The 15,029-nt window shown below is 53.4% G+C and overlaps 1 protein-coding gene across 1 annotated transcript in view; it reads right to left on the reverse strand.

Moving 5' to 3' along the window:
• Positions 1-3,542: 3,542 nt before the first annotated feature.
• The window catches only part of DOCK3 (dedicator of cytokinesis 3), a gene marked incomplete at its 5' end in the record, with an annotated part of 168,055 nt that continues 156,568 nt past the window's right edge, over positions 3,543-15,029 (reverse strand). The window contains 2 exons of the mRNA XM_072128238.1: positions 3,543-4,712; positions 6,076-6,158. Coding sequence (XP_071984339.1) covers positions 4,284-4,712; positions 6,076-6,158 — 512 coding nt within the window. The remainder of the gene's footprint in view (positions 4,713-6,075; positions 6,159-15,029) is intronic.

Genomic DNA, 15,029 nt, shown 5'->3' on the forward strand with positions numbered 1-15,029 from the left:
GCATGTGATGTTATATATACAGAGGCCACTAGAGGGCGTGCATGTGATGTCCTTTACACAGAGGCCACTAGAGGGCGTGCATGTGATATTATATATACAGAGGCCACTAGAGGGCGTGCATGTGATGTTATATATACAGAGGCCACTAGAGGGCGTGCATGTGATATTATATATACAGAGGCCACTAGAGGGCGTGCATGTGATGTTATATATACAGAGGCCACTAGAGGGCGTGCATGTGATGTTATATATATACAGAGGCCACTAGAGGGCGTGCTTGTGATATATATATACACAGAGGCCACTAGAGGGCGTGCATATGATATATATATACACAGAGGCCACTAGAGGGCGTGCATGTGATGTTATATATATACAGAGGCCACTAGAGGGCGTGCTTGTGATATATATATACACAGAGGCCACTAGAGGGCGTGCATATGATATATATATATACACAGAGGCCACTAGAGGGCGTGCATGTGATGTCCTATACACAGAGGTCACTAGAGGGCGTGCATGTGATGTCCTATACACAGAGGCCACTAGAGGGCGTGCATGTGATGTCCTATACACAGAGGCCACTAGAGGGCGTGCATGTGATGTTATACATATACAGAGGCCACTAGAGGGCGTGCATGTGATGTCCTATACACAGAGGCCACTAGAGGGCGTGCATGTGATATTATATACACAGAGGCCACTAGAGGGCATGCATGTGATGTCATATACACAGAGGCCACTAGAGGGCGTGCATGTGATGTCCTATACACAGAGGCCACTAGAGGGCGTGCATGTGATATATATATACACAGAGGCCACTAGAGGGCGTGCATGTGATATATATATACACAGAGGCCACTAGAGGGCGTGCATGTGATGTCCTATACACAGAGGCCACTAGAGGGCGTGCATGTGATGTTATACATATACAGAGGCCACTAGAGGGCGTGCATGTGATGTCCTATACACAGAGGCCACTAGAGGGCGTGCATGTGATATTATATACACAGAGGCCACTAGAGGGCATGCATGTGATGTCATATACACAGAGGCCACTAGAGGGCGTGCATGTGATGTCCTATACACAGAGGCCACTAGAGGGCGTGCATGTGATGTCCTATACACAGAGGCCACTAGCGGGCGTGCATGTGATGTCCTATACACAGAGGCCACTAGAGGGCGTGCATGTGATGTCCTTTACACAGAGGCCACTAGAGGGCGTGCATGTGATATTATATATACAGAGGCCACTAGAGGGCGTGCATGTGATGTTATATATACAGAGGCCACTAGAGGGCGTGCATGTGATATTATATATACAGAGGCCACTAGAGGGCGTGCATGTGATGTTATATATACAGAGGCCACTAGAGGGCGTGCATGTGATGTCCTTTACACAGAGGCCACTAGAGGGCGTGCATGTGATATTATATATACAGAGGCCACTAGAGGGCGTGCATGTGATGTTATATATACAGAGGCCACTAGAGGGCGTGCATGTGATATTATATATACAGAGGCCACTAGAGGGCGTGCATGTGATGTTATATATACAGAGGCCACTAGAGGGCGTGCATGTGATGTTATATATATACAGAGGCCACTAGAGGGCGTGCTTGTGATATATATATACACAGAGGCCACTAGAGGGCGTGCATATGATATATATATACACAGAGGCCACTAGAGGGCGTGCATGTGATGTCCTATACACAGAGGTCACTAGAGGGCGTGCATGTGATGTCCTATACACAGAGGCCACTAGAGGGCGTGCATGTGATGTCCTATACACAGAGGCCACTAGAGGGCGTGCATGTGATATTATATACACAGAGGCCACTAGAGGGCATGCATGTGATGTCATATACACAGAGGCCACTAGAGGGCGTGCATGTGATGTCCTTTACACAGAGGCCACTAGAGGGCGTGCATGTGATATTATATATACAGAGGCCACTAGAGGGCGTGCATGTGATGTTATATATACAGAGGCCACTAGAGGGCGTGCATGTGATGTCCTTTACACAGAGGCCACTAGAGGGCGTGCATGTGATATTATATATACAGAGGCCACTAGAGGGCGTGCATGTGATGTTATATATACAGAGGCCACTAGAGGGCGTGCATGTGATGTTATATATACAGAGGCCACTAGAGGGCGTGCATGTGATGTTATATATACAGAGGCCACTAGAGGGCGTGCATGTGATGTTATATATATACAGAGGCCACTAGAGGGCGTGCTTGTGATATATATATACACAGAGGCCACTAGAGGGCGTGCATATGATATATATATATACACAGAGGCCACTAGAGGGCGTGCATGTGATGTTATATATATACAGAGGCCACTAGAGGGCGTGCTTGTGATATATATATATACACAGAGGCCACTAGAGGGCGTGCATATGATATATATATACACAGAGGCCACTAGAGGGCGTGCATGTGATGTCCTATACACAGAGGTCACTAGAGGGCGTGCATGTGATGTCCTATACACAGAGGCCACTAGAGGGCGTGCATGTGATGTCCTATACACAGAGGCCACTAGAGGGCGTGCATGTGATGTCCTATACACAGAGGCCACTAGAGGGCGTGCATGTGATGTCCTATACACAGAGGCCACTAGAGGGCGTGCATGTGATGTCCTATACACAGAGGCCACTAGAGGGCGTGCATGTGATGTTATATATATACAGAGGCCACTAGAGGGCGTGCATGTGATGTCATATATACACAGAGGCCACTAGAGGGCGTGCATGTGATGTCCTATATACACAGAGGCCACTAGAGGGCGTGCATGTGATGTCCTATATACACAGAGGCCACTAGAGGGCGTGCATGTGATGTCATATACACAGAGGCCACTAGAGGGCGTGCATGTGATATATATATACACAGAGGCCACTAGAGGGCGTGCATGTGATGTCATATACACAGAGGCCACTAGAGGGCGTGCATGTGATATATATATACACAGAGGCCACTAGAGGGCGTGCATGTGATGTCCTATACACAGAGGCCACTAGAGGGCGTGCATGTGATGTCCTATACACAGAGGCCACTAGAGGGCGTGCATGTGATGTCCTATACACAGAGGCCACTAGAGGGCGTGCATGTGATGTCCTATACACAGAGGCCACTAGAGGGCGTGCATGTGATGTCCTATACACAGAGGCCACTAGAGGGCGTGCATGTGATGTCCTATACACAGAGGCCACTAGAGGGCGTGCATATGATGTCCTATATACACAGAGGCCACTAGAGGGCGTGCATGTGATATTATATACATAGAGGCCACTAGAGGGCGTGCATGTGATGTTATATATACAGAGGCCACTAGAGGGCGTGCATGTGATGTCCTATGCACAGAGGCCACTAGAGGGCGTGCATGTGATGTCCTATACATAGAGGCCACTAGAGGGCGTGCATGTGATGTCCTATGCACAGAGGCCACTAGAGGGCGTGCATGTGATGTCCTATACACATAGGCCACTAAAGGGCGTGCATGTAATACCCATCTATCACAGTAGTCAGAGGCCGCGTTGTCGCGGGTGGTAAACTTTATTTTCATATAACAACCATCTGAAGGAAAAGAAAATCCCACAACAGAACAGTGAATTGTATTTACACATAACCGGAGGGCAGGCGGCGTGCGAGGGGCATGCGGCACCGTATATACAGACACGACACAGCACCGCCGGAGCCTACAATATGGAGACAAAGAACAGGGGCGCCCGGGGTCACCGCCATCCTCGTCACCTTCATAGACATCAAGAGGAGAAACTCAGAAAGTCCCAGAGTCATGGGGGAGGGGCAAGAGACAAACTGCAAATAACACAGATGGATGCAAGGAGCCCCAGAGCGGGAGGAGCACAAGAGCCGACACTTCATTATCAGCAGTCACAAGCATCGCGCATAGTAATTATCAGACAGGAGAACTGGCGCACAACGACCCCTGCACGACCCGCGCATCAACTGCCACCTCCATCCGTAACGACCCACCGCACACACTCACCCACCCACCCACCGCCACACGCATCAACTCACACCCACCCACCGCCGCACTCACCGAGCCACTGCCAGCCACAAGGAACCACTGCAAACACCGACCCGCTGCCACACATCAACTCACGCCCATCGCCCCCCCTCCCCCTGACCCACCGCACACACCGACCCCCCCCAGGCCACTGACCTCTCACCCACCGACCCCTCCCCTATGGTCACACACTCTCGCCCCGCGCTCTCGCCTCGCGCTCCTCCCGTTCGGTCCATTACTGCGGTTTCCCCATGTTGTGATCCCACCCCACCCGAGCGGCCTGATCTCTGATCATGTGGCAGTTCCTCCGGGACCTCCGGAGCCGCTCGTGCTCCGCATTCCCCTCATCGTGCTCCCCGCTGGGTGATCGGGGTGGGGTGACCCCAGTGGGGGCGGAGTGGCTCCGACATGGTTGGATCTTGGGAGCTTCCAGCCCGTTGGGGTCCGATAGACTGTACCGCACCGGGGGGTAGTGCTGGTAACACCCGCTCTGCTGATCCTCAGTCCGGGAGTCTGTGCTGGGGGTCCCATCCGGACATCCGGGGAACGTGCCCTCACTCAGGGAAGACACCCCACTGCTGGCGCTGCCCGAGAGCGGAGAGTTACTGCCATCCAGACAAGACTGCGGACTGGTGGGGGAGGCCGGGATGGTGTGCAGGGGGCTCTGCGGAGACAGGAAGAGTCACAACAACAACCAGCACCCGCAGCAGCACAGAGGAGCACAGAGGGGCACAGAGGAGCAAAGAGGGGCACAGAGGAGCACAGAGGGGCACAGGGGAGCACAGAGGGGCACAGGGGAGCACAGAGGGGCACAGGGGAGCACAGAGGAGCAAAGAGGGGCACAGAGGGGCAAAGAGGAGCACAGAGGGGCAAAGAGGGGCACAGAGGGGCAAAGAGGAGCACAGAGGGGCAAAGAGGAGCACAGAGGGGCACAGAGGGCCAAAGAGGAGCACAGAGGGGCACAGAGGGGCACAGAGGAGCACAGAGGGGCACAGAGGAGCACAGAGGGGCACAAAGGAGCACAGAGGAGCAAAGAGGGGCACAGAGGGGCACAGAGGGGCACAGAGGAGCACAGAGGAGCACAGAGGGGCACAGAGGGGCACAGAGGGGCAAAGAGGAGCACAGAGGAGCACAGAGGGGCAAAGAGGGGCAAAGAGGAGCACAAAGGGGCACAGAGGGGCAAAGAGGGGCACAGAGGGCCAAAGAGGAGCACAGAGGGGCACAGAGGAGCACAGAGGGGCAAATAGGGGCAAAGAGGAGCACAGAGGAGCAAAGAGGGGCAAATAGGGGCAAAGAGGAGCACAGAGGGGCACAGAGGAGCACAGAGGGGCACAGAGGGGCACAAAGGAGCAAAGAGGGGCAAATAGGGGCAAAGAGGAGCACAGAGGAGCAAAGAGGGGCACAGAGGAGCAAAGAGGAGCACAGAGGGGCAAAGAGGAGCACAGAGGGGCAAAGAGGAGCACAGAGGGGCAAAGAGGAGCACAGAGGGGCACAGAGGAGCACAGAGGGGCACAGAGGGGCACAGAGGGGCACAGAGGAGCACAGAGGGGCACAGAGGAGCACAGAGGAGCACAGAGGAGCACAGAGGGGCACAGAGGAGCACAGAGGAGCACAGAGGGGCAAAGAAGGGCACAGAGGAGCACATAGGGGCAAAGAGGAGCACAGAGGGGCACAGAGGGGCAAAGAGGAGCACAGAGGGGCAAAGAGGAGCACAGAGGGGCACAAAGGAGCACAGAGGAGCACAGAGGGGCACATAGGAGCACAGAGGAGCACAGAGGGGCAAAGAGGAGCACAGAAGAGCACAGAGGGGCAAAGAGGGGCACAGAGGGGCAAAGAGGAGCACAGAGGGGCAAAGAGGAGCACAGAGGGGCAAAGAGGAGCACAGAGGGGCACAGAGGAGCACAGAGGAGCACAGAGGGGCACAGAGGAGCACAGAGGGGCAAAGAAGAGCACAGAGGGGCACAGAGGGGCAAAGAGGAGCACAGAGGGGCACAGAGGGGCACAGAGGGGGGGGGGGGTATTAGTACCTTGCGGAGGGATCTGCCGGGTAACCCTGGACCCCCATCACCTACAGAGGGGTGAAATGCATCAAAGTGCAGAGAGTAATGGCCTGCAAACAGATACACATCCTATATTATACCCCAGAGCTGCACTCACTATTCTGCTGCTGGTGCAGTCACTGTGTACATACATGACATTACTTATCCTGTACTGATCCTGAGTTACATCCTGTATTATACCCCAGAGCTGCACTCACTATTCTGCTGCTGGTGCAGTCACTGTGTACATACATGACATTACTTATCCTGTACTGATCCTGAGTTACATCCTGTATTATACCCCAGAGCTGCACTCACTATTCTGCTGCTGGTGCAGTCACTGTACATACATGACATTACTTATCCTGTACTGATCCTGAGTTATATCCTGTATTATACCCCAGAGCTGCACTCACTATTCTGCTGCTGGTGCAGTCACTGTGTACATACATGACATTACTTATCCTGTACTGATCCTGAGTTACATCCTGTATTATACCCCAGAGCTGCACTCACTATTCTGCTGCTGGTGCAGTCACTGTGTACATACATGACATTACTTATCCTGTACTGATCCTGAGTTACATCCTGTATTATACCCCAGAGCTGCACTCACTATTCTGCTGCTGGTGCAGTCACTGTACATACATGACATTACTTATCCTGTACTGATCCTGAGTTACATCCTGTATTATACCCCAGAGCTGCACTCACTATTCTGCTGCTGGTGCAGTCACTGTGTACATACATGACATTACTTATCCTGTACTGATCCTGAGTTACATCCTGTATTATACCCCAGAGCTGCACTCACTATTCTGCTGCTGGTGCAGTCACTGTGTACATACATGACATTACTTATCCTGTACTGATCCTGAGTTACATCCTGTATTATACCCCAGAGCTGCACTCACTATTCTGCTGCTGGTGCAGTCACTGTGTACATACATGACATTACTTATCCTGTACTGATCCTGAGTTACATCCTGTATTATACCGCAGAGCTGCACTCACTATTCTGCTGCTGGTGCAGTCACTGTGTACATACATGACATTACTTATCCTGTACTGATCCTGAGTTACATCCTGTATTATACCCCAGAGCTGCACTCACTATTCTGCTGCTGGTGCAGTCACTGTGTACATACATGACATTACTTATCCTGTACTGACCCTGAGTTACATCCTGTAGATCTTTTATTTTATATAAAAGTAAAAAACATAACAATACAAACAAAACATAATATACAATATATACAAACTATATACAATATCTTACCTGCTGGTCCAGCCCCATTCATACCTAGCAAAAATAATAACTTACAATACACCAAAATGAATAAACACCAAATACCACAACCCCCACCCAACCGATTATTACATCCTAAACCAAACCAATAACAAACACAAGCCACACCCACAAATAAACATAAATGACCATAAATATACATAAACCCACCCCACACCCTCTAATAACAAACCACCCCACACAGATCACATCCCACACCCATTTTTTTTTTTTTTTTTTTTTTTAAATATATATAATAACAAACACATAATACACATAACACTACACTAAACTAAATCCCTCGCCCGCACCCTCCCCTTCCCCCCAGACACTGGTCTAACGTCCAAAGTTTGCGTTAAGTAGTCCAGACCAGTGCCCAGGTCAGTTCATAAGTCCCACCACCATCACCCCCCTCCCAACCTAACGCTATGTCCCAAACCCCACTATATACAATATATACAATATATACAGTAATTACAACATAACATAAAGAAAACAGAATACAAATAAAGTCTAAACAACATCAATCAAAACCACATAAAGCCCAGGTTCGGCGCCTGCAAGCTCAACATCACTACATGCTCAGAACACAAAACAAAAATCTACTGTGTCAGCTTCAGCCCAACACCAGGAGAGGAGATGACAGACTAAGGGACACTAAAGGAGAACCCCCTCCAAAGGAGAGAGGCCCTCCCCGTGCCCAGCCTCTCATACTCCAGAGAGCGCACCTTCACCAGGTCACCCAGAATGTTCCTAACCACCTCAACCACCGGGAGGATTTTACGCTGCGTCGATACTAAACACCGTGCGTTCCACGTGTGGTACCTGACCACTAGGCTAACTAGGAATAACGTGCAGCGGTCCCGGCCACCCAGGCCTCTGAATGCTCCATAGGCCCACTCCGCATAGGAGAGACCGGCCAACCCGGGCCAATGGATGGAAGCGCCCACCCGGTTGTACACCTCTGTGTTAAAGGGGCACTGAAGCAGGAAGTGGTCCATGCTCTCCAGCAGGCCACCGCACTCCTCCCGGGGACAACCCCTTTCCTCAGAGCTCCTACACTTCAGATTGTCCCTCACACACAGCTTTCCATGGAAGCAGCGCCAAGTCAAGTCCCAAAACTTCAAGGGGATCCTGATGGAATTCAAAAGACCTAAACCCACCCCAAGATCCCGACTTGGGCAATCCCTGAGGGCCAGAGGCTTCTGGAAATGGGTCAACAGAACCCTTTTGTCAAGGACTTTCCTCGACATGGTCCTGATCTCCCACATTCCCAGACCCCACCGGCGAATCACCTTCAGAACCGGGGTAGCGTAAGCCGGAAGATGCCCATGCGGTGTGCGGAGATCCTTCACTTGCCCTCCTGTCTCCCATTCCTGGAAGAAAGGCCGAAACCATCCCCTGCAGGAGTATACCCACGGAGGAGCCCATCCCCTGCAGGAGTATACCCACGGAGGAGCCCATCCCCTGCAGGAGTATACCCACGGAGGAGCCCATCCCCTGCAGGAGCATACCCACGGAGGAGCCCATCCCCTGCAGGAGTATACCCACGGAGGAGCCCATCCCATACAGGAGTATACCCACGGAGGAGCCCATCCCCTGCAGGAGTATACCCACGGAGGAGCCCTCTCTTTCCAGAGGTTTGCTACATTGATCTTAAGAAAGGTATTCACTAGGAACACCACAGGGTTGACCATACACAACCCTCCTTGTCTCCTCGTGCGGTAAGTAACCTCCCTCTTGATAAGGTTCAGCCTATTCCCCCATAACAGCTGGAAGAACAGACTGTAGACCCGAGTCCAGAGGGGTTCTGGCAACATGCACACACTGCCCAGATATATCAGCAATGGGAGCAGGTAAGTTTTAATCAGATTAACCCTTTCTCTGAGGGTCAAAGACCAACCCTTCCACTGGTCCACCTTCTGAGCGGCGATCTTAAGCCTGCCGTCCCAGTTTTGCATGGGGTAATCCCCCTGGCCGAATTCGATGCCGAGAACTTTGGCGGAGTCCTGGGGCCCTGGAAGAGTGTCCGGGAGATCAAAGCCTGGATCCCCCTCTCCCAGCCAGAGACTCTCACACTTATCCCGGTTAATCTTGGACCCAGAAACCTCTGAGTAGCGGTCAACCTCTGACATCACCCATTGCGCCTCCCCTCCCGAGGACACGAAAACGGTGACATCATCGGCATACGCTACCACCCTTAGAGTGGCTTCCGGTGCTGCCCGGTCCATCCCGACTCCCACCAACGGCCCACGATCAACCCTCCTAAGGAATGGGTCAATCGCAAACACGTATAGAAGTGGGCTCAGAGGACAACCCTGGCGAACACCAGACCCGACCTCAAAAGAGCGGCCAATCCAACCGTTCACAAGCGGGAAACTCTCTGCCCCTGCATACAAAACCTTTAGCCAATTGACAAACTCCCCCGGCAGGCCATACCTCAGAAGGACAGACCAGAGGTACTCGTGGTCAACCCGATCAAACGCTTTTGCCTGATCCAAGGACAGCAAGTACCCCTTCCAGTTACCAGCCCTGCCCTGCTCCACTGCCTCCCGGACACAAAGCACAGCACTAAATGTACTGCGGCCTGGAACAGAGCAGTGCTGGGTCCCCGAAAGGAGCCGGGGCGCAAACTGCACCAGCCGATTAAACAGCACCTTTGCCAAAACCTTTCTGTCCGTATTGAGAAGCGCTATGGGACGCCAGTTCTCAACACGAGATCGGTCCTTACCCTTTGACAGGATGATCAGGGCTGACCTCCTCATTGACTTCGGCAGAGCGCCCGAGGAAAGACACTCATTGAATACCTCAGTCAAGAGGGGAACCAAGGCGTCCTTAAAGGTCTTATAAAACTCAGATGTTAAGCCATCCGGACCCGGCGATTTCTTGAGGGCGAGCCCTTCAATCGCCCGGCTGACTTCCTCTTCCCTGATCATCTCTATCAAAACATCAAGAGAGGGGTCTACTCCTGGCTCAGGGACAGTTTCAGCCAGGAAAGCCGACATCACATCCCGATCTAGATCCTTCCTGCCCAAGAAGTGCGAGTAGAAGGATCTGACGACCTCCAGAATCCCTGATCTGGAGCTTTTCAGGGATCCCGTACTGTCAACCAGTCCCGTGACAACTTTACCATTCACTGACATCTTGCAGTTTCTGTAAGGGTCGGGCGAGCGGTATTTCCCGTAATCCCTCTCAAAAACCAAAGATGCGTGTCTATCGTACTGACACCTCTTCAGCAAGGATTTCACTCTGGAGATGTCCTCACGACTACCTCCAGTTGAGACGAGATGCTCGAGTTTCCTCCTCAGGCCCTGATACAGGCGGTACCTGTCCAGGCTCCTGAGGCTCGAGAGCTGGCGGAAGAATCTCGCCACCCTTTTCTTGAGCATCTCCCACCACTCTGACTTACTGCTACAAAGGCCCAGCAATGGTACCTGGCTCTGAAGAAAGTCCTCAAAGGATTCTCTTATCTCCGCTTCCTCCAGGAGAGACGAATTGAGCTTCCAGTAGCCTCTTCCCATCCGGGGGGTCTCTGTAACATTCAGAGAAAACAAAATTAGACAGTGGTCGGAGAACTCCACCTCAACAACGGACACTGCTGAAGAGATGGCTTCCTCCTTTAAATAAAACCTGTCTATTCTAGACCTGCAGCTACCCCTATAATAGGTGAACCCCGCGTGGCCTGGGGTGTGCCGGATGTGGACATCCACCAGGCGAGCCTCACTGGCTATGCTATTAAGAGCGACGCTATCATAAGTCAGCTTGTCTCTGGAACCTCCCCTATCCTGGGACCTCGTGACAGCATTGAAGTCCCCTCCAAAGACCACCTGCCGACTTGTAAAAAGGTAGGGCTTGATCCTCATAAAGAGACACTTCCTGTCCCACTTGGACTGGGGACCATAGATGTTAATTAGGCGAAGTTCTTGTCCCTTCATGAGGACATCCAGGATCAGGCACCTCCCCATTTCTAACTCAATAACTCGTCGGCATTCTACCGGTGCGGTAAAAAGGACCGCCACTCCGCTATACGGCTCGGCCGCAAGAGACCAATGGGAAGGCCCGTGTCTCCATTCCCTCTTAGCTTTAAACACGGCCGCCAAATCTGGCAGCCTGGTCTCCTGCAAAAATAAAGTGTCGGCTTCAACGCGGCCGAGAAAATCAAAGGCCGCAAATCTAGCCGCATCAGACTTAATGCTGGCGACATTAATGGACGCCAGCGTCAACGGAGTGGGTGCCGCCATCATGAGTGATTGAGTTAGACGGCTTTCTTTTTACCCATCTTACCACCACCCTCGGGAAATGAACACCCCCTTTTTAGACATATTGTGGTGTCCATCTCCCGCACCTCTGATGCTTCAGGGGCAGATCCAGGACCTGCCCCCTCATCCTCGTCTCCAGACTCTGGGCCAGTCTCCCCTCCTGAGGACCCTGACTCCCCAGGGGGAGACTCGGCACCCCCTGCAGGCTCCGCCACCTCTGGCCCTTCACCCTCAGCCCCTCCATCGGCAGGAGAGGCTCCATCCAGGGCCAGGAATCGATTTGAAAGTTCGACCAGCGGGGGGTCGGTTGCACCTTCCTTGGGTACCTTAGTCAGGGAGGGAGAAGATCTTACACCTCCCTTCTTTTTACCCTTTTTCTTCTTTTTGGCGCCACGCTTACGCTTTTCCTCTAGCCACGCCCTATTATCCTCGTCCATACTCTCATAATGGGAGGAGTCTGAGGACGTGGCACCTTCCTCTCTCTCGATCCTCCTGACCTCCTCATCCAGCACATCATCCCCTGGGGCCTCAGCGACAGGTGAGGTCTCCAGGAGAGCGCCAGAGGTTGTCCCAGCAGCCCGAGACTCCCCCCGCTCTCTCTCCTGTTGACGCTTCTCTAGACGCCTTAGCTGGGCAGGCGTCTTTTTCCTGTCTTTCTTCCCTGGCCCCTCCACTCCTCCGCCTCTGCTAGTCCCCTCCCCAGCAGATTCAGCCTCATGGCTTTCATCCGCTGAGGTTGAGCCCGCATTAGCGAAGGAAAGAGGACAACGACTGTACGGGTGACCGAGATCACCACACAGGTTACACCTAATCTGCCCTGTACAGGATGCAGCGAGATGGCCGACACCCCCACACAACGCACACTTCTGCACGGTGCAGTTTGCGCTGAAATGTGTGGGGTCACCGCACCTGTGACACAGCTTAGGCTGCCCCCGGTAGAAGATCAGGATCCGATCCCTCCCCAGGAAGGCTGATGAAGGGATGTGGGCGACTGAGTTACCTGAACGCCTCAACTTTACCATGAAGGTCCAGGCCCCTGACCAGATACCAAACTCGTCTCGATTTTTCTCGGGTACTCCCAGTACCTCTCCATAACGATTCATCCAGGTCATGATGTCAAAGCAAGATAATGATTCGTTACGGGTAAGAACGGTCACTTTCTTGAGTTCGCTCTGGCGGGACACTGCTTGTACAGCAAAGTCCCGCCACTCGGGCTCGTTGTATCTCAGCTCATAGTTGGACCAGAAGAGCTCAAGCCCCTCCGGCCGAACAAAGCTGATATCAAACTCAGATGTACCATAGGGATGGATCAAGGCAAAGATGTCAGCCGCCTTGAAGTCCATCTTCAGCAGCAGCTCAACTACCCGTGCCCGAGGGGGACACACATCACTGCCACGCCACCGAAGACGGACCACATTCCTACGGTTAGCACCCGGCCCGGTTGTCGGGAGCGACCATGATGTCTCCCTGCCTCTTTGCTCTCGGAAGGCAGACAGGCCGTGCCTCTCTATCCAAAACGACAAATCAACCTCCTGCCCCGCTACATTGATCGTCCTTTCTCCCTTCTGTAAGGCCTGCAGGAGGCGCCGTTGCAAAAAGCCGTCCCCAGAGCCCAGAGACGAGGATGATGGACCCCTACTTCCCCCAGCAGCGACACTGGCATAGCTCTTAATAGGGGCCGCCACTGGGGGAGCAACCGGACCAACCCCTGCACCCACCACATTAACACTACCCACCTGCATGTTACACTCAGCCGCGCCACCCACACCACCAGTCACCCCATCACTCACCCCCAAAGCTGGAAAAGATTCTTCACCACTCACACCATTCACATTATCCACCACAACATTACTGACTCCACTCACACTGGCTGGACCAGCAACAACATTAGCAGACAAGACCACCTCCGCATCTTCAGGCACAAGGGACGGGGGTCCCCTCGCAGAGCATCGCCCAGAGGGGACCCCGACTTGTGTCACACTTGTGCCCTCCGCATCATCGGTAGCAGATGTTATTTTACTTTTCTTAGGGGAAGGTAAGAGTCGCCGCTGATCTTTGGCCGGTGTGAGGCGCCGCTGATTCCCACCTTCCTCAGCACTTCTCTGCAGATTATCTCCAACTCCTACGCAAAACAGGACTTTAGGTTTAGGTTTGGGAGGTTCGGAGCCCTCAGCCTCAGCGACCCCTCCACGCTGCCGCCGCCCCATAACCATGTGATCAGCGGCAACAGCATGAAGAGGCGCCGAGGCACCGGAAGCTGCCACCAGTGCCGGGCTATCCCCCCCTCCCACTGGGGGACGCACCACAGCACTGGATTTGGATGGTATCGCCACTGCCGAGCCGCCCTGACTGTCCGGCCTTGCGGCCGATGTCTCCCCTGCTCCCCCACTGTTACCACAAACAGAGACGGAGCCCATCGCCACATCAGATGTCACACCTGTAATCTCCCCGCTCCATGGCACTGAGTCCACTGCAGGACCCGCGCTGGGCTGGGTAACGGGGCTCGCACAGTGAGCTGACCCTGCGGCCGACTCGGGTTTTACGGGGAGGGGGCTGTAAACTAGACTCACCACTTCCACGGATTTGGTCTTCTTCTTTCGTGGTTTGCTGCCCCCCGGTGCATCCTCCGGCAGATCGTCTCCAAAAGTAAAGTCCTGGAGGTGCACAGGGGACTCGAGCCGTCGGATCTCCTCCATCAGCGCCCCTCCCTGGTGGCTGTCACTATCTTCACCCGGGCCGGCAGAACCGCAGGCAGATGACATAGCCGCTTGTCCTGCAGGGGGCCCACTGTACGGCACCGGGCTTTCCTCCTCCATCTGACTCTCAGGCTGAAGCCCCATCAGCCGCCTCTGCTTCTCCTCCTCCATCTCCCGGAACCGCTCATCATTAAGAATTTTTTCTTTAAACGGACCGCTCCTCTCTAGCAGATACGCCTTCCTCTCCTCCAAGGCCTGGATGTTAGTCTGGAGCCTGGAAATCTCTGCCATAATCTGCTCCTTCTTCCTCTTTGGGGCAGAGCTTGCCCTGGCATGGGCACACCTGAGCTCCTCCCGCAGTCTCCTCACCGTCTTGCTGGCTTCTTCGTACTCAGAGAGGTGGCCCAGAGCCCGGGAGGCATAGGTGGAAATAGACTCCCGGGTCCTCAGCATTCCCCAGCCCTCTTCACTGAGGTCAGCCTCACCTCCCTGAGCACTCAGCTTTCCCGCAGTATCCAGCTTTTCCGAGGTACCCAGCTTTCCCGAGGTATTCAGCTTTCCTGGGGTTTTGGAGCTTTTTGAAGCCTTAGCTGGCCTGGGGGTACTTGGAGCAGCATTGCTGCTGTTCCTTGCAGATCTTCTTACCCCCAAGGCTTCCGCAGCGCTGGCCGGTTCCTGGCTACCCCTGCCCCCCGCCGG

This window comes from Engystomops pustulosus, chromosome 10, assembly GCF_040894005.1.
Source record: "Engystomops pustulosus chromosome 10, aEngPut4.maternal, whole genome shotgun sequence".
NCBI lineage: Eukaryota > Metazoa > Chordata > Amphibia > Anura > Leptodactylidae > Engystomops > Engystomops pustulosus.